Source organism: Neodiprion pinetum, chromosome 4, assembly GCF_021155775.2.
Source record: "Neodiprion pinetum isolate iyNeoPine1 chromosome 4, iyNeoPine1.2, whole genome shotgun sequence".
NCBI lineage: Eukaryota > Metazoa > Arthropoda > Insecta > Hymenoptera > Diprionidae > Neodiprion > Neodiprion pinetum.
The window spans coordinates 21,228,202-21,254,895 of record NC_060235.2 but is presented as its reverse complement, the minus strand read 5'-3'; the positions used below and the strand labels follow the sequence as shown (position 1 = coordinate 21,254,895).

At 40.0% G+C, this 26,694-nt stretch overlaps 1 protein-coding gene across 3 annotated transcripts in view; it reads right to left on the bottom strand.

The window, feature by feature from the left end:
- The window catches only part of LOC124216115 (netrin-1), a 138,080-nt gene extending 112,875 nt beyond the window's left edge, over positions 1-25,205 (bottom strand). Inside the window, exon 1 of one of the 3 annotated variants that reach the window (XM_069135037.1) lies at positions 23,266-25,205. In XM_069135037.1, the coding sequence (XP_068991138.1) occupies positions 23,266-24,568 (1,303 nt within the window). In that variant the 5' untranslated portion in view covers positions 24,569-25,205. The remainder of the gene's footprint in view (positions 1-23,265) is intronic. The other 2 variants (XM_046620262.2, XM_046620261.2) reach the window with 2 other exon arrangements.
- Between the last annotated feature and the right edge of the window lie 1,489 nt (positions 25,206-26,694).

The window sequence follows — 26,694 nt, the reverse complement described above, 5'->3', positions numbered from 1 at the left end:
CAGATTTGCGATCGAGAAAGAGAGAGAAATAAGAAAAAAAAGAACGGCATAATTGTAGTAAATGATCAGAAAGAAGGATCGACGAATGAGCCGTAAAAAAAAAAAAAATCATAATGATAATAACGCAGTGAATAAGAAAGAAAGACACAAATTTTTGGAATTCTTACCGTTCTTGTGAAATAAAAAAAAAGGAATTCCATTTTCCCCTTATTATATCTTCTTTCCTTCTTTCACTCGTGGTGAGAATATTTTATAGGTATCTATATTATCGAAGTCTCGAGCGATGTGCAATAAAGCGATAGATTACTTTCAGTTATATATTATACATATATATATGTATAGTATTTTCCTGGGTTATGACGGCGAGGTTTCGTTGTATGGTTTATATGGCCTGAAAAAATTCTACCGAACACATACCGAAACGTCCTGCAAGTCGAACTACACTGCAGACGATGAGTGGCGTGGCATGCGCAGTGTCGCGAAGGAACTCCATTTCGAAGGATTAGATTTCCACCCGAATGATCCTGAACTGAGGAGATTTTCCGCGGGGAAATCACCCTCGGGATTCCGCAGGGGTAGAAAAATAGGAGAGAAGTCGAGGATGAAGAATAAAAAAGGTTCGAGGGGCTACGTATATTCGTTGCAATATCAACGTACAGAAATCATTTGGGAATCGTTAGAAATCACTGAAATTTAATTGAAGAAAATCATGTTCGAAATCGATACTCCAGCTGCGATTCCATAAGAGACATACGCGTATAATTTTTTGCGCTAGTTATTTCAACGATTTGAATAAATGGGTAGAGAAGAAAAAAAAAATACTTCGTATCAAACTTAAAAATAATATATGGGTAATTCCCTGCGAACCCGACCAACATCTGACCCTCACCATTTCTGATTGTGTTTAAAATTTTTTCTCAAATTCTCCCAATTCTGAAACAGCGACATCATTTTTTTCTAAAATTTTTTATTCAACTGCTCAATCATTTATAATGTGATTGTGAAGAGAGCTTTTTTTAAACTTCTCATACAGAAAGTCTGAGAAACTGTATTTTCTATTCCAACCATTCCTAGACCTTTTGGTCTATTTTTATTGGCACAGTCAACTTTTTTCATGAACTTCAAAATGAAACCGATCTAGAAGTCTTCTAAGTGAAAAATGAGTATTTTTGAGAATTCTCAAGGAATTGTAAGACTAATTAAACAATGTTTTAGTTGATCAGAAAAAGCGAAAGTAGTGGAGCAAAAAAAAAAAAAAAAATTTTAAATAAAAGGGGCCCATTGCGAGCCCGGTCTTGAAATCTTTGGAAAAGAAACTAAAGTTTTTGAGAATTTCTTTTTTCAAAACAGATAAGAATGAATAATATATAACTTCATTGAACTAAACAATCTGAAGATAACCGTTCAACAAAACCGGTAGACAAAATATTATTTTTAAAAATTGACGGAAATTAGAAAAAAAGAAGAAGCCGTTCGTAAAGGCGGAAAGAAAAATTATCGTAAAAATTGAAAAGATCGATAAAAGTGATCCAATCGGTGACAACTTCGAACTTTCGTACGCCGCGGAGGGTATAAAGAAAAAAAAAAAAAAAAAGATATACTACAGAAATTCTGTGACTTTAAAGGAGATGTGAAGAATCGCGCGTAGGAGTAACAAATTCGTTGACATTCTTCCCGTACAACCGAACCGCGGCGAGAAACAACCTTTTCTCCGATTTTATTATCCGCCCCCCCCCCCCCCCCCCCGCCCCTTTCACTCATTTATACATCTTTACGTATAAATATACACAGATACATACAAATATACACCAGGAACTTGTGCAGCTATCTTATCAAGATTATCTACACGATAAACACAGGGGTGTGTGTATATATATATATATATATATATATGTATATATGTATTACGGAATTTGTTTACCTTTCGATTCTACACGCCCAGAAATCTTGAATATTTTCAACGCGGGGGTCTCTGGTCTTCATCCGGAGTCTTCCTATCACCTTCTCACCCCCCTCATCGCGCCCCCCTTTCTTTATTTATTTGTACCCACGCGACGCGTTATACGGTTGTGATTTTACGGTCAGAATAGCTACGCGGTCTGAGAATAATACGGTTGTTCTTAAAATTTATCTATTTATACTACATTTATTTTATTTATTTATTTTTTTACATTTTATTGGCTGGTTCGAATTTAACTGCTTTTTTAGCATTCGTTTATTGTATACCTGTACACAAATATACATGCAGGCGGTTTCTCGGTCATGATTATCACACGCGATAGAGAAAGTATTTTCACCAAGTTTTCACCAAGTTGTATCGATTTCTTTTCGTTTTTTTTTTTTTTTTTTACACCTTTGTGCTTTTAAACCTTCAAACGCATAAGAATAGTAAATTTCAATTAAAGTTGAAATACTAAGGTCATGAAATTTGAAGATCTTGCAAGAGCCAGAAGCGAAATCACCCCGAGTGAGTAAGAATATTATTATTATTCGATTGCAAAATTTGATACAAGCACGAGATATTTATATAAATATACGTTACGGAAGCTCGTACGTATTAGATACACATCTTACATACAGTATAACACTGGTGTATGAAAACGTGTAGAATGAGAAAAATAAAAATGATCAATATGAATAAGGAATTGGAGCGACAGAAACGTACGAAAAATTTATAAAAAACGTAATATCGTCGATGTGATTTCACAGTAACAACCAAACGGTTTAATTTTAAAAAATAGTAAAATCAAAAATCTGGTCCGACAGGAACAAACGATAAAATGTGACAGAAAGAAAGAAAGAAATAAATAAATAAAACTCAAGGAACTGGTTGAGCAACAAGTCAAACGAAAAAAGTGTTTCGATAAAAGCAAATCAAATTACTGTATTTTTTTTTTTTTTAACGAAATCCAAAAACTGCCAGAAACCTTATACGCGAGTAAATGCAATCCGAAAGAAAAAATGAAATAAATAAAACCAAGGAGCGACAGGAGCAAAGAAAAATTGTTAGAAAAATGAAGCAGAGCAATAAATGAAAAAAAAAAAAAAAAAAAAAAAACCGAACTTCACGCGATGTTCGAGTACCGAGAGCGTGCGGCGAGACACTCGACCGATTACCTGGATAAACTGCACGCGGTGTTGTGCAGCATCAGGTATACATTTGTGTTTGTAAAAGGGATAGGGTGTATATACGTATACACGTGTATGCGTATGTACATGATGTATAGAAGGTAAGGAGTTGAGCAGCTGGATATGGTCAGTTTGGTAAGATCTAAAAGGTATGCCTTCTGATACGAGAACCATGTAAGGCTGGCAGGGAACCACGCGGCACTCGAGCAATTCTCTCTGAAACTGGTTTCAAATCTCACAACGTCTTTCCTCGACGCCCGGCTACCGCCTAACAACTTTGCTTATAATACATAATATCCTCTCTTATATTGTATACGATATGTTACATATAAGAATTCGGCTGTCGGAAATGTGTCGAGATCCCCCCCCCCCCCCAATATAATAAACCTTGACATTGAATTTGGTAATTACCAGTGATTAGTTGCTCGTGCAAAGAAAATGGTAAGCAAGAACAAATAAATTGTTGTCAGGAGTGTTGGCGGACCTTTTTTTCCTTTTTTTTGATCGAATTTAACCGTTGGATAAATTTTCATGAAATTGTTGAAAATATACCATTTTTTTCCTAGTTCAGTGCAACAGTTGTTTTTTTTTTCTTTGTAGTATTTTAGCTGGTACAAAAATTTGTACAAGCATATCTTCAGAAACGAAAAGTAATTGAACCTTCTCAACATTCGCTGCGAAACTTATGCGAATATATATTTTTACGATAAAAAGAGCTTGTTGCAAAGTCCGTCGATTAAACATTCGAATTTAAATGAAGAAAAAACTAAAAAACAACGCAATTTGCATACGAGCATCGATATGAAAATAAAATTGCAAATATGTTCACCATCACGCGAGTGAAGAGCACACAAACAGTTTGTTTTATGATCGCGATTGAATAGATTGACATACTATGCACTAATGAGTTTCTTTTTTTTCTTTCAAGAAACATAATCAGGCAAATACAAGATGCATTATTGGACGGTGCATTCGTACCAATTTGTTCAACGAGCTCTTCATGCAGCGCGGTACAAGAAAGACGGGCGAAACTCTGCAGTCTGAAGCCTATTCTTAGCTCGGTACTTGATGGTTAGATTTTTCTTGTAAGTATTTCTTGTATGTACCTGCAGCCTACCAAACTGCTCGTGGATCAGAATAGATCAACAGATCTGAGAATCGCGTCTGTTTTGCGATCGCCGTGTTGCCCATTCGGGAGGAAAATCATTTGGCGGTGAAGTTTGAGTGCATTGATTTCTTTTGTTTTCTTTTCTTTGTCTTTACTTGGACAATTTTTGTTTTTTACCAAAGTTCCGTACAATCATGTAATACCTACACACGTATGTATGTATATGTATTATATTACATTATATACGTTATACTAATTGGTGGAAACTTTGTCGCCGTGTTTTACTTCGCAACTGCAAAGTTTTGGCAGGTAGCTTGGGAAAACTTGGCGAAACGACAATTAAACTCGACGTATAAACTTTCGAGTATACGCTCGTAGAATAATTAACGACCTTCAATTTGTCAGATAACGTTCAATGGTGGAGTTTTCCTTGCTGCGGTATAAAGTCTGGACTTGCCAGTTTCCTGACATTTCGAGGTTCGGAAATCGATCATTCTTCTAAAAGCAAAGGCGATTTTGAAAATTGGAGAATCTTTCGGGCTATTAAACCGCGTTCAATACCGTCACTGTATAATTTCTTCATCCGGTGACAGTTTTTTTCGATTAACATGATTTTTCGCATAACCATCGTTTGCGTAATCAATTCGTTTGAATTTTCTGCCATTTTCTCGAGTCAAGATCCAAATTGACAAGTGCGTACAGACTATGAACAACAGGCGATATGGCGTCGCACTTAGCTAACAGCCGATCGTTTCCGCAGCTTAAAACTCCGCGCACAATTAGCTGTCGAACTCGCAGTTATATTTCGCATCGGCCAGAAAAACGTAGCGGCAAAATACGATGTCGTTACATAATTAAACCCGAACCAATCAGGATGCCCGAATGCATAATTTACAATGTGAAACGAGATTCGCAATTCCTAACCTCAAAAATATAGAATAACAACTAACTTCAGCGAGGTTTAAGATTAGAATACTTCGTTGCTCTCCTTGTTGTGAGAGACTGAGTCAATTAAAGTTAGCGCACTTTTTGATTTCAGACAAAAATGGAAAACGAATATAAGGAGAAATTTGATCCCCATCAATTCGGGGCTCGCATTAAGTAGGTTTAGAACGAATCCCTCTTACCCGAAATCTCATGACAAAATGATCTCGAATCGTCCGGCCGATTGGCAGCTCCCTAAAAGGGCGTCGATTAATTCTCGGGGCGCGGAATTCCCTTTCAGCGTATCCATCATCGGCGGATATGAGTTTCTATCCCGACTCGACCCTCTTTCGAGGCTTACTGATCTCTTTGTGAGACGCACGTCTGTCTGCCGATGCCGATGCTGCGTCGGCCAACAACAACAGAGAGAGCCGCGTCTCGATGTGTACTTTGCTTCTACAGGCTGGAGCAGCACCGGACGGTTATACTCGAAATGAAAATATTTTCACGCCAGAAATAACGCCCTACGACGCCCCGTGCATGGCTATTATATGCCAACATGTATGCGTTAGATAAGTCGAGACGTTGTGCCCACGATCGTGAAAATTCAATTTCTGTACCCGACATATAATTTCCAAAGATCCAGATTGAAAAATAGTACCATCTCTCTCGGTAACGAAGAGAGCTGACAACAGATTTAGGGGGGGGGAGGGGGGGATGATCGGTTTTTTCGTGTCTCATTCTCAGCTGAAATATTATTCCACGTCAATAAATTGAGGATTTTTCAAACAAAATTTACCTACGAAAACTTCTGTTTCTAATTTACGCAGGTGAACATCACGTTTCAAATTTTTTATTTCTGCATACATTCAGAGTCAATTTTCCCTTGAAACTCATCAGAACTCAATTAAATGACTGATTTATTCCTGCAAGCCTCTATTTTTCTCAATTCTCTCGTTCCGACACGTTTTTTATTTGACTGTACGCCCGATGCATCCTTAAATTCACGCTGCAGCATCGTGTGTATATATACATTCATTACGGTCGGGCTGCCGTTTCGCGTGTTATAGATGCGTTTTACGCATTCTAGGTACACGGTTGCGTACATAGGTACATACATGTACGGTATGTATGCGTATTAAACCTACGCTAGTACCGGGCTGGAATTTAATTTAATAGCTTCAGTCTCGTTCGTTCGTTCGTTCGTTCATTGCCAGTCGTAGCCGTGCTGCAGGAAACTTAATTGCATTTCCCTGGCATCCCATAATTCGTCGTTGGTATCAAGGTTTCCTTGCACGTTATAATGTATCACTACTACAGACACGTACATCTGTTGGATGACTTGTAAACTGGACGTCTATGTAATTGTTCTATAGATTCTATCGATTTCAGCACTTTTCGTAAAGATTTTATTAACCCCTGTTAGATCATAGTTCACTAGATGCAATGCGACTGTGAAAAATAAAATTAATAATTAATCGGGACAAGAATTATGCACAAAAAAACAAAGCTCCAACGTTAATTCGACACAACTGAAAGAAAACCGATTTCTGCATTTTCCAGAACCTGGAAAACTTCTGCAAGTCTTTTTTTCGCCTTAACAACGCTTTACTTTTGCAAAGTGCTTTATAATCGACTAATCGACTGTTATTATGCAATGACAAACAGGTATATCAATTTTATCGAAAGCTAAGAAAATAAGAAAATATAATAAATTATTTGAAGTTTCACAGAATTGAAGAGAAAATTTTTTTAAATTGTGTAAAACTTTTCTTCAATACCACATTTTTTCACTGCTTATACATAACTTTGATTTTCTGACATAATATAGAAAAATATTGAAAAAAGAGAAGAGCAAATTTTCTGACTGCGATATTTCTGGATTATATTCCACTGATTATGTTACGTCAAAAATTGACCAGAGAAGAATGATTAAAAAAACAAATTCCCAAGCATAATACACATAATATCATCATCTCAACATCTGAACTTTCGGTTTTAATTCCAGTATTTTCTATTCATACAACTTACGAAACCAATTTAATAAATACCCACACTACGATTACCTTAATCAATTTTTGATGAACCATCCCTTCCTTCCCAGCCCTTAAGATGTTCTGAGCACGGTATCACGTGGCCAATACAAGAATGTAATATTTACGAGAATTGGGATAAGTTTTTTCTGAAAACTGTTCCTCGATTTCGAATTTTTCGTCAAATGATCGTGCTATTCTCAGAAGGTGCGCTCTGGTTCGCCAGGGCTGATTAAATGTCGTACAGATTTTTCATCAATACATTTCGTCGCGAGGTGGACTTTGAGGTTATGTATTACAAATGACTCGATTATTGATTCATATGAAATTGTACATATATGTCTCAATTGACCAATCCGCGCTTCCTAACGTCAAAACAATCTGTTTATATAACGGCAAAACTTTCAAATCGAAACGATATCAAGGAAAAAATGGGATCAAATCTCGTTGGGATACCCTCAAATCAGTCACGTGACCCGGTGCTCAAAACACCTCAAATAAATCTCCTAAGCAGTACGCAGACGCAGCGAGTGATCCGCACAAATTCGCTCTCATCGTCAGGCGAGACGGATATCTGCGAAAGGTGTCCTGAGAGTTGAGACAGCACCGCAGACCGCGTGGCAGCGGCGACGGCGTCGGAATTTCCGACGCTGAATGCAAGCTGAAAATGCGTGCAGCACCGCTCTCTGCAAGGCAGGTATTTTCCTCCTCGTTTTCACGCTTGTTACACCAACTACCAGCCTACCTACCAGCTTCGAAGTCACGAATAACAATTACATAGGTATTTAAAAATGCCCTCATGACGTCAGAGCCCGATTTTCGGCGCCATTTTGTTACCACATAACCTAAATTTGGAATTTCCGATTAACTAAAATCACAATTTTTTTATTTTTTTTTCTTCTTCTTTTAAATCAGCAATGGGCTCGTTCATCCAACCACAAGCGGTTTAATTTCCGCGTAACCTAAAATTTTTAGTTTCTCACAGACGAAAATCGTTACTTTGCCGGTTACAAATTGCCAATGTCTGCCCACGTATCAATGACGCGCAATCGACAACACGTACCTTCGACCAACCATACGTAAAAAAATCACAGCCAACGATCGACTGCGAGTCTGGTTACGTTAGGTCGATTTTTAACCACCGGACACGCCGCATTGCAAAGTGATAATCCCAATAGAAGCAGAAGAAGAGGAAGAGATACGCGTATAGGCGTACCAACTTATTTATAAGCTGGTCGCGCGGCGCGCCTATGGAGTATCATACCCTGCAAGCTGCGGCTGCCCGGGCTTTCGGGTGGTGAAACAGGGGGCAAAAGGGGGGCGCGTCGCAGGTCGTAAGTCGCGTGCGTCGCGCTCCTTTTCTGCTTATTTTCTCTCCGTTAGGTTCCCGGTCCGCACTCTGCAGCCGGTGTTTCACCGCGCTCGCTGCGTGCACGGCGCACAGCAGCCTCAGGCCACTTTCCGTACGGCTTGCAGGTATGGGTGGTTGCCTTTTACTCCACTTGCGGGAGAGGAGAACCGGAGACATCGAGTCTGTCCCGTCGAAACCGCGCGTCGCGTTTCCGTAACACACACTTACATTATATATATATATATATACATATAAATATATATATACGCCGCGTCCCATACCTCGCGCATGCTGACGATGCATCTCGATGTCCTAACGGGTGACTGACGATGAGAGATGCTCTCAGAGGCCCTTTCATCTCTTCCATAATTTAGATTTTAATTGCCTTTTCGATTTTTTACAGTTATTATCTATCATCAAGTTGATACGACGTTCCACTTTTTTTTTTTTTTTTTTTTTTTTTTTATGTATATACCAGTTGCAGATCGTTTTTGTTGTGAGATGAAAATTTTTACTACGGAGTTTATTATTTTTAAGCCTGATGGATATTGGATCGACAGGTTTTTTAATATAGTTTCGGGAATTTTTATGCTCCAGGAAAGATACTAATTGGCGGAAATTCGAGATGGATGGACTGGACGTGTTGTGAATTCTCAAATTGCACAATTTCTATTAACAACACGTATTTACAATCAGTGGCTCGAGAAAATAATATTTGGTCGATTTTCAGATGAAATATAATTTATTGTATAAACTTGTGTCAGTGATTTTTTTTATACGTTCCAAATTCTTATAGGCACACAATATTCTTTGATTCGGTATATTTTACACTTTGCAATATCGATTTGAGATCGCATGTATATTCGTAATATTCAGCGAACTCGGTAGAAAGAGTGAAAAAAAACCTGTGACAAAACGATTTTTATGCATGAGTATGTTTAAAATTTTAAACGATTTTCCAGATCATTTCATTATATTGTAGTTTTAAGATTCAGAATTCTAAATACGAAGATTTTTAAATGTGAGTTGAAAGACTGAATTTTTTCTTCCTCTTAAATCTAATTGCGTCTGTTTAGGTAATTTTAAAAGAATTCTGCCAAATCAATTACAATATTCAATTTTCAATTTAATCATGTTATTTATTTAAACATCTATGTAAAAGTCTAGCTAATAACTTTTTTCCATGAGCAATAAATTTTGACTGCCCCTTGAAACGTAGAAAAAAAAAGATGCACAAACAACAACTGATCAAATAACAAATAAACGCACAAACCATACTATTCGAAGTACTGCAAGTGTTCCGCAAAATGCAAAATGCGTGAAAATTTGGTCATATTTTTTTGACATGAGAATGAAAATAAAAGCTGATTGTAATACGGCCTAAAAAATTTCTATTCAGAGAGATATTGTAATGAGCTTTTAATGTTCATTCTTACGTCAAAAATGCAAACCAATAATAATAATGATAATATTTGTTAATTATTTCTATTATTTTATCTTTCGAAGTAGTTACGAAATGTCCATCTTCTAACAGGTGTCAAAAAATTTGTTACATCTTATAAGTTTTTTCTGAATTTTTTCAGACTTTAAAAAGTGTTTTTTTTTTTCAAGTTTTTAAATCATACTTGAGATACGCGGGGTCGAAAAATTCTGAACAAAGTTACGATTGCGTTTTTTTTTCGCATAGTTCCATACGAAAAATTATAAAGCCAATCCGAGACATCGACATAGAATCTTGATTAAGATGACTGTACATCTTACCTAATGCGTACGAAGTGCCCAATCGATTTTTCTAACACCGTTTAATTTCATTTGAAATCGTTTCGTCCGTGCAGGAGCACAAAGGGTCTATGCAGAAGATACTTAAGAGATGCGGGAGTGACGTGATCGTGATAGCAAGCGAGGAGGAGGAGGAGGAGGAGGAGGAGGAGGAGGAGGGAGGACTAATGGGGGCTGAGAGCTCGCCGAGTAAGTATCAGATGATTATTGAGCAATTAACGCTAATACGTGTGCTGCCGACGGTCTTACAGCGACACCCTTTCAAACGAATGCTGGGAGCTCTCCCTCGTCCTCTCTCATTCTCCCTTCGTCGCATTCCCGCCTCTCTTTCTAATTGTAAGTAGGAAATCGATCCTAACTAGGTGCGCGTAACCTGCTCCTCAATGGCACGTGTTGATAATGCGAGCTCTGCAGTACGTGTAAGGTATATACTTCGGGTAACACGTTGTAAATGCATGCATGTATATATACATATATGTGTGTGTGTGTTTAAGGCTATTTACCCAATAAAGGTATATGGTGTCTACAAGTGTAGACATGTGTAACATGTACTGTATATAATATATAGACAAGTGCAGTGCAGCTGGTTAAATCGAATAACGGAATTTTAATCGACACGAAGCCATGGGAGAAATTCGATTTTCGACGATATAGTTCTGCACCATATACTATGTTGCATTGTTAAATGCCTGTTCTATATTGGATGCATTTAGCTTAGGTATAAAACTTCGTTTCATATTTTTTGGTGAAAAGTTTATTCGTTCACAATTATGCGAAATAATTCGTTGATTGGTGATTTTTTTTCAGTACGAAGAGAAAATCATTTCGTTCTCGGCAGATACCCTCCGAGATAATTTTTTTTTTCTTTTGTTTTTTAAATTTGCAAACACCGCTACGTAAAAACGTTCCGTACCGCACGAATTTTTTTTTTCTCATCTTCGTATCAAGAATAAAGATTATACTCTATGTTTCGTTGTGTAATTTTATTGAAAATTCACCTGACTATTGTTGTAAAGAGGAACAAAAATAAAAAATAAAACAAAATATAATAAAGAAAAAGAAACTGGAATACCTACGTTTAATTTTGGTCATACCTAAAGCCGCGGTAACTTCTTACACAGAATAAAGTAAAATCTCTTCAGCGTTGTTATAAGAACAAAGTACAAAATTTGTTGCAAGTCGTTGCGTAGAAAAAATAAATATTAATCTTCGAAATTATGTGAAAAAAAAAAGAAAAGAAATTTGCCTTTTAATTGGCACGTAGATACAGTTGTATTGTATGAACTCGGTTACAAAAAATCTGTCCGATAAAAATCATGGAAATCGCAAAAGCTACCGCGTTTCTAAAAATACAAAATTTTTTTTTTTTTTTTTACGCACTTGATATTTACCGCAATTAGGCACATCATTGGTATATTTTTTTTTTTCTCTCGTAATTGCACTCCACCGTAGAGCGAATCGCAGTCGTGCAGCAGAGCCATATAAATTAAGACATTCTCCAGAGTTTCAGGTGTAATGGATCTGCGCTAATAAGCCGGGGCCCCTCTTAAGGCCCCAACGAGCCAGCGCACGGAGCGATTGGAAAAAAGTACAATTTTTAGTATTAAGGCGAGAGAGAGAGAGAGAGAGAGAGAGAGAGAGAGAGAGAGAGAGAGAGAGAGAGAGTGAAAGAGAGAAAGAGGGAGAGAGGACTGCAAACGGAACGCTGAACACGCGGCTGCAGCAAGCGCAGCAAGAAGCTGCACCAGCTGGTTGAACTCGCGGGTGCTGCAAGGGGTGATAATTAGAAACGCATTACACAGTTGTAAGCGACGCATGCTGCTGCTGCAGCGATGTTACTACAGTTGCGTATATATAACACGAGTGTTGTGACAGGAGCAGAGTGATCAATCACTTCGAAAATACGCAGGGGAGATGTTGTTTCTGTTGATTGTTTTTTGGATTTGATGCCACGTTTTTTAGATTAGTTATTTATTTATTTCTTTTCTTTTTTTTCAGGTATATTTTGATGTTTTTGCTCTCAATGATTTATAAAATTTCTAAGCTAAGACAATTATTCGCGGATCAATCTATCGAACGATCGAATGATTAGGTTATCATTGTAAGCATGTGAAGAATTAGGAAACTTGGCGGCGTGAAAATCCGATACTGTTTGTAAATTTTATTAGGCGATAGTCGCATCGTCGGTATCTATCGAATTTTTATACTCGCAGGGTGTAGTGAAACTTTTCTAAAAATAGAAGGGAAAAAAAGATTTGCAGAAAAGGGAGAGGTGCAATGAAAGAAATTTATATTTCCGGTTACCGCTCGGTCCTTAACTATTTTCATTTTTTACCACAATCGAAAAATGTAGTTCTAGGTAGAAAATGAAAATTAGTTTTATAGCATCGTTTTACAGAAAAATCTAGCATCCGTTTTAGCAAACTATGCCCGTTTTACTAAATTTTTCTCAGTGTGTATAATAAAATTTTTACAAATACTTGAGTTAACGTTTCACACCATATTATACGTATACCTGCGGCTCGTATAAGCTGTTATGTGCGCACCGACCGAGGAATCTCTGAATCTTTGAATGAACCGAGGATATATATCCTCCCCCTCCCCCTCATCGTCCACCTCCTTATCCTTCTCCTCGCGTACCTCACCTTTGCGTCGCTGCTTAACCGCTACGCGCCTTTAAAAGAAGCAAAAGGAGCGAGGAGAGCAGGAGAGGAGGAGAAAAAAAAATGGGAGAAAGAGAGGGAAGTGGAAAAAAAAAATCCTCCCCGCAGCCACATGCCGCGATCATGGACCACGGCTCTGTGCAGCAGCACGAGGCTTGCTTATACACACTGTGCAGCACCCGTTCGGACAAAGAACAGGTGTTCTCAACCCGTCAACCGGCTTCGTAGGAAGCTGCGAATTTTTGGAAATACGCGAGAAGAAAAAAACTAGTGTAAAGAAGGGAAACCGAAGAAGAATCATGGTGTCGAAAGACAATTGGAGTTTACGCGTACAAGACCAGTCGTAGACGCAAGGGGCTCGTTAGATCAAGATTGAAAATGAATAATGGTGAATCGAAGGAACTTTAGTGCGACTGTGTATATAAAATGTTACTTTGAAATAAAGGGGAATCAATCGAGACGACTGTAATCATTGTAAGAAATCATTGTTAATTACGTTATAGCGGTTGAGAAATTGCGCGGCAGGCGTTGAAAGTCATGAAAATTGTTTCGAGTCTTGCGATAAATTTTTCAGTGTTTGCTAGCAATCCGGAAATCATTGAAAATCGTCGATAACCTCTGAAAATAATCGAAAATCGAGGATAGTAACATTGAAATCATTAAAATCACACGATATGTTAGAAATTAATATAGAAATCACTCGAAATCAATGTTAATAAATTGGAACGTTCGTTTTCTACTGAAAAAAAAAAAACACTTCTAAATAATGTCAAATTGTGCCTGTGGTTGGGAATTTCAAAATACTAACATTGGAAATCCCAAATAATGATAATCCAGGTGAATACACACAGAGAAAAGATTTGTTGAATTTATTAATTTATCAAATAGGGTGAAGAAATGTTATTTGATCCAGGAAAAAAATGATTTTTTTGTCTTATTCGGTAATTTTTAAATGTAAACCCAGCGTGCCAAAAGACGTCTTGAGGGGTGAAAATTATCGGAAAGCGGGATATGGAATGATATTTTCAGCAAATGTCTGAAAACTTTTGGCAACCGAATCCCGACCGACGAAACGGCAAACCTATTGCAAAAAACGGTGCAAACGAAAAGAGATGCGAGTTTTCAAGAGAAAAGATTTTTGAGATCTTGTAAGTAACGTTGGCATATTTTAGAAAGAGAACATGTTATATTTTAGATACGATAGCGAGAACTGATAGCGAAATCAAAGACATGCGGAAAAAAAAAACATCAAGAAATATTTTTTTCTTCACGATCACTGAAATATTTTAACGCAGACGCGAAATTGGCAATTTCGCAAAAAAGGGCCAATGAAAAAATAATCAAAGAGCAGGCTTTGAAAAATTAATTTTTTTGTTCTCTTAAAATTTTTGAATTCGACTTCGATCCCGCTATCATCTCTTCATATCCAAAATACAACGTATTCTCTCTATATAAAATCCGACATTACTTGAAAAAATGTCTAAAACTATCCAAAACTTTTCCATAAACTATTGTTTCTAACCTTTCAGTTAGCGTTTATCAAACATTCGTTTGGTTCGATCAAAACCGACCACGCTGTATATAACATACAAGATAAAATCGTTTTGAAATTGATAAAAGATACGATTGTGATATACTGACGGAAATACTTATAGCGGTGTAACCGAACCGAAGGCGGCGCGTAAAGGGTTTACTTATTAGTTTATACTGGGTCATCAATTACGGTTCAAGTGCAGTCCTCTCTCGCTCTCTCTCTCTCTCTCTCTCTTTCTCTCTCGTTCTCTCTCCATCCAGCGTCTCAACGTAGATATTAAAAGCCGAGGTGCCGCGGACGGCGTTTATTTCTGACATTTAGCCGTTGTATCGCACTGTGCATCGCTTAGCGAAAATGTCGGTAATAATTATATCGGCGCACATGGTGTGCAGTTGTGTACGTATACCCGATATTATTCTCGCCCCGTGTATCATCGTCATCGCCGTCATCGTCGCCGAGAAAGGGTGTCTCTAATTAAAACCGCATATATACCCGACGAGATAATAAAACGTATATTCAGACTGCAGTGTGCATTTTCACGTAATTGAATTGCATGTCGTGGAAGTGTACAGTCCGCTTAAAACTGTCTACACAAACAACGAATGGATTGCGATATGATGATTGAAAAAAAAATAGGCTCGAAATTTGGTATAAACGAGTGTCTCCTGGGTACGGAAAAACGGAGAGAGAAAAAAAAAAAAACTGTGTCGACATCGGTACAACTATTCTACATTTTTTATTGACAATCAGAGAGAAGAAGAAATTGCACGGTCTATATAATATCGACAAATTATACAGATGTGTAAGTGTATTTTATTTTTTAATAAACCGTTCCGTGTAACTAATCGCCTAACAATAAAAGCTTGAATTTTTACTTGTACGAGTGTTGAATTTATTATTTATTTTTTTTTTTCCTTTTTGCTCGCCTATCAGAACTCGAAATTCAACCGCGTCTATTCTGAACCTCTGTTTCTTACAATTATTCCATTTTAACGCTTTTCCGACCGAACTGTACACCTGATAAATCCTTAACTCTCGGTCGAGTTGCGAGGCGAGAGATTAAGACATCGGATCATTTCGCATTCCTTGGCTGAACTGTGAACAGGAAAAACGCTCGAGGAACGCAAACGCAATAGAAAGGTCGAGATAAGGAAATACCGATAATCGAAGTGCCGCATTCCTGCGCAAGGGTGAGTATGCATGTGCATGTAACATATATATATACAAATAACGATACAAAGCGCGAGTAACGGAATTTAAGAGTTTCACGTAAAAATGTTGAGAAAATTCCGTACACCCTTCGGCCTTACATCTGATTTACTTTCCGTCATTGCGTCAAGTTGTATTATTTTTATACGCGTGTAATATCTGTATAAACGTATAACGCGCACTGATTGAATTTCGTTAAAGCGATGACAGCATCTGACATCGCTGCGCCGTGTCTTCGCCTTAAGGATCAAGTTTCCAGCCGAATTAAATCTCTCGTAGCGTCCGAGGGCATGATAATAAGCATCTATAATGCGGAGATAAAAATCACTCGGGGTAATTCTATGGGTTAAGGTTGCGATGCTTCGTCGTACGGACTTCATTATGTCCCCCGTACGAAAAAACCATCAAACGTCGATACATTCGAAATTCCTCCCGCAGACGCGTAGAACCCGGAATTTTGTATACCTGCGATAGTAATATTCGAATTCCTACAGTCGGCGATAATTTACAGATCGTCAGCGATTTCGGATATCCGCCTGACTCGGAATTGATTCATTTGCCATAATTGGTAGTGAAATTTTAGCCAAATAAGCATCGTTACGGTTACAATTTTAACGCTATTGTAATTACAACAATATTTTTTACCAGTAATTGTTTACTGCCATTATAGTACATTTACACATACAACTACTTTTTTTGCAGTCAATAAACGAATCGTTGACTTTAATTTGTTTAAATAATGACGTGAAAATATATAAAAAAGGATATTAACACGTACTACATTTTCGTGTTACAGCTACAAAACTCAGTTAAATTTTATGCCTAGAATAGTATTTTTTTGGTTACGATAAAAATTAAAAATAGTCAAGTACTGACTCCGTGTAGGCTGATTCCGATATCTGTTAGAAATCGAGCCTTCCAAGGATTCTCGATGGGAGATCAAAATACAGCCGGTTCATTGATTTCCATGAGATGTATGAAACGGGCTTCAAAGACGTATCGCGTTATAAACTCCAACCGAATAACGGATCGTTATACGTGTCGTAAAACCCGGTGAAAGTAACGAACGCACGAGAAAAATCAAAGCTAGCGTGGAAATAGAAATAATAGAAAAAAATAAAAAATAAAAAAATAAATTAAATGTGGGGAAACGGGGACCGGAAGAGCAGACAAATTTGAACAAAGCACTTTCGGGCAGTTTGCTTCCGGCAGTCGGTCGAGTCACGATGCTAATTTCCCTTCTCCTCAAATTCCTTCACCGCCGCATACCTAAATCATCCGGCGATATCAGCGAGCCGGTGATAAAAGTTTCCTGCGATTGGAGTAAAAATTCCGTGATACGTTTATACCCTCTTCTTTCGTCGGTTCAAGGGGGCTGAGAAAAGAAAAAACGAACAAAGATCGTTTCTTCGAGGAAAGAAAATTTCGCTTTTCGATCCGACAGTTTGAAACAATTTATCGCGCAATTATCTCGTATAATAAATTCCGTTTCGTGGTAACTTTTCTCGCTTTTATTTATATACAGGTGAATTAGGGTGAGCCAAAGAAACTAACCTATCGCATCTATGGTCTGAAAAGGACCTGTTTACTGAGAAAAAATTCTCCTGTTTAGAAAAATTTTTAGCTCAATTTTAAAAGGTGTCGCTGGCCATTTAAGATTTCACATTTAAATAACACGCAAAAAAAATTTTTTTCATTAAATATGCTGTAAACATTTAATCGCTGGAATTACAAAATTTTTCTAAGCATATTCTTGCAGGGCATTAAATTCTCTAAAAAGAGATCCTGGAGTTGATTTTTTAGACTCCAAATTCGTATACTTACGGGCCGTGAAAGTCGAAGAAAAGCGGAAATATGCAGTACAGCGTTAATACAAAATTATAATCGAACTTTAACGGAAAGTGAAGAATAAAAACAATTTATTTTGCAAGTAGCGCAATTACATCGCCAGCAATATCCTAATTGTAACAAACAAAGTTTTATCAACAATTAAAAAGAATATTAATATTTAAAAGTGCAATAAACATTAAATAAATGAGTTAAAACTCTACTCCTTTGACGACTCTAGTTTATAAACAACATCTGTCACACACCTCATTTCATTTTAGTTTAAGTTGTTTCATTCAGTATGGATATTTTCAATCATAGAGCCCTAAAACTGCATATTTCCGCTTTTCTTCGACTTTCACGGCCCGTAAATATGCGAATTTTTGAGTCTAGAAAATCAACTCAGTAGCCTTTTTCAGAGAATTTAATGCCCTACAAGAGTATGCCTTGAATTTTCTTTGATCTCAAACGGTTTAAAAGTTATAGCATTTTGATTGAAAAAAAAACAAAAATTTTTGTGTGTTATTCAAATAGGAAATTTCAAATTGCCAGCGACACCTTTTCAAATTGAGCTAAAAATTTTTTCAAACGAGAAAATTTTTGTCTTTGTAAATAGGTCCTTTTAAGACCATAAATTCGATAGGTTAGTTTTTTTGGGCTCACCCTAGAGTGCATGGGATGCGTTTTAAATTAATATGTGCCACAAGTGGTTTATCAAGACGAGAATACACGGAGTCGTACAACCAAGACAAACACGCCGTTAAACAATCAGGCAGCTTAATTTGTTCCCCGTTAAAGATAAACCTCCGCTCCCTTTCAGCCTGCACGCATATACCCGTACTTATATAAAACTTTCTTAGAGTTTATATGCACGGACATGAAATCTTTATCCTGAACCAAGAAAAGCGAGAACGACCGTTCAACCCACACGATATATCCCCTTGTGTTAATTTTCGCCTCGAGGCGAGCTTTCGAATCAACCGTACTTAAACTGAAACTGGAAAAAAAAAAACGACGAAACAAGGTGAAAAATTTTCACTTTAAACGGTTATTTTTTTACCACCGTAAACCATCCACTTAAATTATACCGAATACACCGTATTTCTAATTTTGTATTAAACACGCGGTTTCTACAATACCGCTCGGACATTTTGTATACTTACATTTTTCTACCACCTCTCTTTTTATGCGGTTACGTCGTTTCGCTGTAGTACAACCGCACGATGAGCGGAAAAAAAAGAAACATACGTAAAATAATAATAACGAATGAAAGAGAGACAGAGTAAGAGAAAATCCAGAGGCTAACCGAGAACCCGAGCACGCTGCAAGAGGAGGCCTGTCAGTCGAGTTGACTCTCGCCGAGAAATGAGAATAAAAATTCAATTTGAAATGTAAATTATTGCGCAAGAAATTCTCTCTCTTCTTCTATTTCTCTTTAAATTTTTTCTTTTTTTTTCTCTCTCTCTCTTTCCTTCTTTCATCCTCCTCTCATCGTTTTATTTATTTATTTGTATATTTATTTATCTCATCAACTCCTCAGATCACTCAGGTTGGGAGTGCGATGCTCACATGTATAATATTATATTAACTGTATATATGTGTATGCAGAGTGTGCACAATGTATACATATATATATATATATTTACATATACATATATAACGCCGGCGAAATTAAACTGTAATTCAATCGGCATTTCCCCCCGAGGGTCTCGCCGTTTTTTAACTCGATTTTCATCCCCATCCTTGTCAGAATTGCTCCTTAACCGGAGACGTTTCGTTTAGGATATTTTCGTACAGATTTCAGTGACGACTGCAACGATGATGATGATGATGATAATAATAATAATGATGACGATGACGACGATGATGATGGTGATAATTTGACGAAAATGAATACCTGGACGTCAGGTGGTAATCAATCGGTGATTGGAGTATATTTCCGACGTCGTATTTGTACGTTGGTAAATAGAAGGGGGAAAAAATCGAATTCGGAATAATAAAAATGTATATAATAATCCGGGGTCGAGGTTATCGAAGAGTTGCGGCTTCTGAGGCTATACGTACCTATAAAAGGTATGAAAAGTCGAGTTTGAATAATTCCTGCACGATGCCCTACTGCGCGCACTGTTTATCGACCGACATTATACAGTTAACGAAAATATTATTCAAACGGATTTTCAACATCAATGTGACCCATTCAAGCATCAAACCTCACGCTCTTCGTACATCCTTCGGAAGTGTTTTTATTATTTGAAAGAGACATCGCGCTTTTGCCACACGTCTTGGTATAATAACCGTTGTTTACATACTCACACTGTGCCGCAGAGATACTAGGAAAGAAAAAAAGACAATCAAATTTCATTACGAGCCTTGATTACAATTGATGCAAGAAATTCGGAATTTAAAGTGAAGGGATTGAATCATTCGCAGATTGTTAGTTCAACTTGCAGTTTGTAAGAAGAAAGTACGGTGTGAATTTTCTACACACTGTAAACTAGTACCAATTTGACACTATTTGATTTCGAATTTCCAAATTGGTCACGAGAATTGTTCACCGATTAACTTTGGTTTATTTTAAAACTGTCATTTTTCACACAGTGTGCGAGTTCCTACAAATACATAAGAAAAAGGATAAACACGTAGCAGAAATCGACCGACGAAACGACGGAGAAAAGAATATGTAAATGGTCAACGAGACAGTAACGATTACCTCACGCGGTGGATTATTATATCACAGGAGCATAAAAGCGAAGTAAGAACGAAGCGAGCGTCGTCGTCGTCGTCGTCGAAAGAGCAAAGAGCAAAGAGAAGCACAGGATCGATCCGTTTGCCAAGTAGCAGACTAGTTCGAATGTGTAGAAATATAGAATAAAGAACAACAGCGTCAAGGCACCGAACGGACGTTCCACAACGACAACATCCGGCGTACGAGACGAGGCTGCATATTTTCCCCAAGTTAGACTAGCCTGGAATGCGGACAGTAAGACAGACGAATAGCAAACAGCTCCGCAGCGATTGGCAAACAGTGGTTATAAACGCTGTTCCGAAAGCAGCTTGCGGCATGCGATACATAGAGGGAGAGAGATCGTCGAATTTCCCGCGAGATGAAACGGAGATGAAAGAATGCCGGAGACCGGGCCATGTGCACGTGATCCATGCAGCATCGGGTGACGGCACACGCGGCCAGTTATGACCACCATGCCGATGAACCGCGTATAGAGTGTAGGTAGGTATAGAGTCAAAAGTGCCGCGGGCGAAGATGGTATCGGTTCTCCTAATGCACCCCGTGTGTTCACAAACGGGATCGAAGAGATTCGGTATGCGTGTGTCGGCCGGGTTATTACTGCGTCATGTACCGTACCTACCTAAGGGGGGCATAAAGAGCCACTATGTGGGGATTCAATGAACCATTTTGGCTCCCCGCCTTTAATTCCTGCGTATGTTACGCTCCTTTGTGATTCGGGTGCATGTACCAGTCCTCCACGATTCCCCGTAACACCGGTTATTACTTCCGAGTTTCTTTGTCGCGCTCACCGCTCCGTGGATCTGTCTTCGTCGCCCGGTGTTCCACGGAGACCAGTCGATAACCATCGATTGTTACTTATACCCCGGATGTTGGCCTTCGGATGCATTCGTAACATGTCCAAGTTGGTGAATAATCGTTGCAAACATGATTGGTTTAGGTGCGTATTGGACGTGCGACTTGGCATATTAGTCCGTTAACTTGATCCAATGGTGTCTGTACCACTACTGCTACTACACTGTAAGAAATATGCAGAGTGGACTTTTATGGATCGTAATTTGGTGCCAATCTGACACTATCGGATGTCGAATTACGAAATTGACTGAAAAAAAAATGTTCCACTTCGACACTACCATTTCTTACAGTGTGAATGTCTGGAATCTACCTACACTAACATTTAGAGCCGTCTACTCGATCGTCAGAATTTTGTAAGACTAGTGAAGAATTTCAGGGAGGCAAGATGATCGAATCGAAGAACCACGCTAGAACGTCGACAGTTGGCGTAAAGAATAGGGGCCTGCAGCCATACGTTGGGGAGGAGAAAAAATTGAGGATGATGGAGTGAACCGAATCGAGCGGACAGAGTGGTTACCTGTTCGTGAGCAGTACTTGTTAAACGAAAATAAGTCGAAACCGTAAGGGGTCACGAGTACGGGAATCGGGGAACCTATTCACGTGATGAGGACACGAAGTGTTACACGCGTGGCTTTGATCTATTCACAATCGAACAATAGGAGTATTGCGGAACGACCGTGTCTCTCGCACGTTGGATGGATGAATATGGGTAGTAAGACAATCGAGAGAACGCGGATAGGCGTCAAGTAAACACGTCGGGAGCGTTTTGTCAAATCACCGTACATCGGACACATACTCGCAATGCGACTGACTGGGTATAGAAACGCGAGAGGACAATCGACGCGAGTGTGTTATACCTGCGGAAAGCGTCTGTGTCGCGAGCTCTTTTAACACGCGTATAACAAGTGTCGAAACGAGCAGTTCCAGCCAAGGCCACCGAACCTCGAGGACTAGGAGGAAGGCCCATGACTTCTGTAACAATGAAGAGAATATCTGCTCTGGCTGGCGGCCAGTCGCCGTGAACTGACATGGGCATGGTGTTCGTCTTGTAGGTGTGACGAGACCGAGCAGGATGGAGACGAGGATACGACGCGAGCTCGGTTGACTCCTGGCTCCGCAGAAGCGGCTGCGAAACCGCGGCGGTGCCAAAAAAGAATCGCGTCTCTGAACTCGACTCGCGAGACAAACCTTCGCGACCGCTGCGCAAAAATTCCAGATACAAATTGGTCGTAAATTCTCGCTTCTTCAAATCGAACCGCATTACTTACTAGGTATATCCTCCACTCTCGAGACTGCGTGCTCGCGACTCCGGAGGGACATGGAGTGCAACTTGGACTTTCACGCGTTTCTGCGCGAGGAGTCATTATATACGGCATGCGAACTCGCGCCGCCTCGTTTGGAAGGGCAATTCCGCAAACGAGCAAATTTACTCAAGGTTGAACCAGTATCAATTATTCGAAGACACGCAGAAACTCCTTTCGGATGAAAGAGGTGGAGTATAATCTTGATCTTAAGGACTTCAGAGAATTCCGTCACTTCGGATAGTATTCAGCAAATAGATCTTCGAGGAATTCAATTTCTCTAATTGCGTGGCTCTTGAACGATTGAGAATATACAGAAGGATGATAGAACGTGGTTTACGCCTACGCAAGTTGCGAATATCTCGAACTTTATGGGAACAGTGTTCAAAACGGTTTAGAGTCGTACTTATAATATCTAGATATTGAAGGGTGCAATGTACAAATGTTTATACCCTTCTATCCGAGTCGCGCAAAACTTTGAGGCCACGGAATCGGCCAAATCGTACCATCGCATCCACTATGAAGTAACTTTATCAATCTGATCAGCTGTCGTTAGCTTTGACCATGGTATCGGATTTGATGAGGATTTCCATCATTCTCCTCCTTACGCATGTAACGATCGGTCGTTACCAGACTCTAAAAATAAGCTTAACTGACCAAAAAGCAACAAATGCCTATACGGGAGTGATAAAAAGCCAAAGAAACAGAAACGAAGCAACATTCCCTCCTGAAGTAGGTACAGGAAATGACGAAAACTTTCGCCAACGCACATTTTACTGCTACAAAGTCTGCGAATAAAAACAACTCACCCTTGCACTCGTTCGCCTCCTTGGCAGTGGCCCTTGCCCATGGTCGATCGAAGTGGAAAGGCCTGCACCGTTCGCAGTCTCTGCCGGCCGTGTTGTGTCTGCAATCGCACAAGAGCTCGCCCTCCTTGTCAGGAACGCACCTCGCCGCGTGCCCGTTGCACTTGCACCGACCGCCAACGGTGAAGTCGGAAACAGCGTAGTGGTGAGCGAGGGTGGTCGATGTGGTCGTGATGACGGTGGTGGTGACGAGGCTCATATCCCTAACGTCGATGTCCAGAGCGTCGTTGGACTGCATTTCCTGTGGTCCGATCACCTGAACGGACGGAAGTACGGTGGGTCCAGCAGACTCGAGCCCATCAGCCTTGGCGAACTGGGCTTTGGAATGGCCCTTGGCCTTGGCACGCTCCTGGAGGTCCTTCCTAAGCTCCTTGACAACGCCGGTCTCCTCGGCCGTCTGGATCTCCTCCTGAGGCGCGAACTCTTCCTGACCATGGGGGAGGTGAAGCCGGTTGAAAACAACCTTGATGTCCGTCGCGGTAACCCAGTCCTGGAGCACCGGCGAGTTGTCGAAGTCCGAAGCCGACGGGCGTCCCTCGAGGGTGCTGAAGGCTATGCGTCCGACGGGTGCGAGTCCGTCGCCTCCGGTGTACCGATGACTGTCCGTGCAGCGTGCCTCCTGCTCGTTGGCTTTGGTTATGGTGGCACGATTCGGCCTCCCATAGACGCGGCGGCACTGGGACGAGTAGAATTGGAAGGCCTGCCAGGTCTTCCCGTAGTCCATGGACTTGTATATGGCGATGGAGTCCGGCTTCGCGGCCCGGGGGCAGAACTGGAGGCTGACGTACGTCAGCTCGTACTTCTTCCCCAACGACAAGGTCAGCGTTACGTTATCCGGGGGCGCCGAAAAGCTCTGCGACGATACCAGAGGCTCGCTCCTCCAGCAGGTGATGTTGTTAGGGTTGTTGAGGTCGGTCAAGTAACTCGCGGGGAACCGCCGCCGCGGCGTTGAGTCGTCGCAAACGTGACAGGGGCCCGGACTGCCCCCTGGAACATCGGAGACGTCGCAGTAACGCGTCGGTCCACCACTTCCGCACGTCGAAGATGCCTCGACGGCTGTCCCGAAGGCCGCGTTAACGAAGTCAGGGATGCACCGCCGCGGTCTGTCCTCGTCGAAGCAAGGATCAACGGGGTTCTGCTGGGCCGCGAACATCTTCATGTAACCCTCGCCCCCAGCCTCGGCCAGTCGAATGCCGACCACCAGCAGCAGTGCAAGGCAGTTTGAAAGGGTCTGGACCCGCGCCATTATCGCTGGGTTTCGGACCCGGAAGAGACTACGATCTTCCAACTAGCACCGCGGCTCCGCCTGCATGGCAGTACCCTCAAATAGTGTAATGACTCCGGTTACAACAACGGTGTTGGTTATCGGTCCAGGCCTCTAGGTTTCGGTCCGCCCTTATCCCATGTGACTTTACCAATTCCCGCGGTTAACAATCGCGCTTCCTTACGGACACCCCTGCACTCTTGGCCGCTGATCGAACCTGCACCCAACTAATGCGATGAACGCGACATTGAATCACTGTTCACCATTCACTCGCGATATATCAACGACGGAAGTCCCTCGAAGAGGATCCGAAGCTTTCGGATATGATCAGGGTGTTCCGACTCGATTGTTCCAGGTGACGATGCACTCCTCGTGGTAACCTTTGTTATACCTTAACATCAACCTCGAGCCAGTTGCACTTACTTATAACACTTTCGGTGGTGGTGGATATCACTCGGGTGATTCTCCAACGCGCGAGCTGCACCTGAGATTACCGTGCCTGCGTACGAACGAACGAACGAACCGTACTCTGTGGCGGCTGGCCGCTTACTGAGCGCCAAGCCGCTCGCACACTCGATCGTCAAGCGGGGCACCCGCCCCCGCTTACGGCTAAGGGATGGAGGATCGGAGGGGCGGAAGGGTGGAGAGGGAGGGGCGGGGGGGGGGGGGGGGGGGGGGGGGAGGCGAAGGGATGCTGCGGAGATCCGGTACCCGAGAGAATTCGCCCCGAAATCTCAGCCCTATCAACTGACCTTTTGATAACTTTTACGCGTATACACACGGAGAGAAATCATATGAAACTATCGACCGTATCGTTCTGGTTGGAAAAATATAATTAGTCGCAGCAGATTTTCACTTTACCCCAGAAACGTCATTTGTCATATCTAAAACGCGTTATACCAGATGCGACTATGCAAATATTGCTAAGCCGATATCGTTAACTAAACTAATAACATCCATGACATGATCAAATCGTATTGCTAATCTCAGTAGATCAGATTACTTACTGTGGGTATTGCTAATTTTACAATACCAAATTTGATAACCCTCACAATATCATATTCTTGAGATGAAAAATCTATATAGTATGCTAGTTGCTATTTTAACCATACAATATAGCTGGATTACAAAAAATTATGCCTGCCATTCGTAATTTTTTTTCTCCGTGCAATCCGATACAGGGTGCACGGGAAAAACTCTGAAGAGGAGGGTTGAGAGGAATTTTATTTGTACGGAAAGAGGGAGGTTCGATTTTTGACTTCATGGAAAGCGTATAGTTTTCGTTTACTAAGGGGTATGATTTCTGGACTTGAAATTGGTGGCAGTTAAAGAGTTATTGCGGAAACACGTGAGAAAGAAGGTAAGATGGAGTAATATTAAATTGATGAAAAACTAAGCAAAGAGCAAAGTGTATTGTGAAAAAAATGGGTAAAGGTGTAAAGACGAAAGTTGTAGTAAAATTCAGATGCTGCAATGAATGAAGAGGAAACTGATACTGGGAAGAGAAGAGTATGGAAAATGGAGATTAAATTTAATGATAAATAAGAGAAACCGCAACAAATAATGGAAATGGAACGCAGAGAGAATCCGAAGAATCCAGAACTCACAGCAAGAACGATAACGTCAAGAACAGGAGATGGAATAGAACGAATACTGAGGATAAACAAGATAAGCGAATACGAGGAAAATCAGATGAAGCAAGAGTAATAAAATGGAAGACATAAAGTGAGCTGGAATAAGCGTAAGAAGTGAAAATAAATATCGAAAGACGAAAGTTTATCCGGTCAAAGGGGTGTAAAAAATTTCCATAGGTCTTCGCCATACATACTCAAGAAAATAAGAGACTAGAAATTGAAGAATGGAATACCAAAAAATTTAATTATTTTGATGGCAGAAGATAGAAGGGTTTCATATAGAATTTTCAGAAACGCAAAAATGTATTTTATAGTATTTCACATTGTAGAAACTAAAAATGATAGATAGAATATATAAATGATAGTTAGAATTCTAACGCTTTCAATTTGTTCGTCTTACTACGTATATTCTTATTCGTTCTCAAGGTAATATATTTCGGCTTTCTATACTTTGACCCTTCTATACTTTGACTT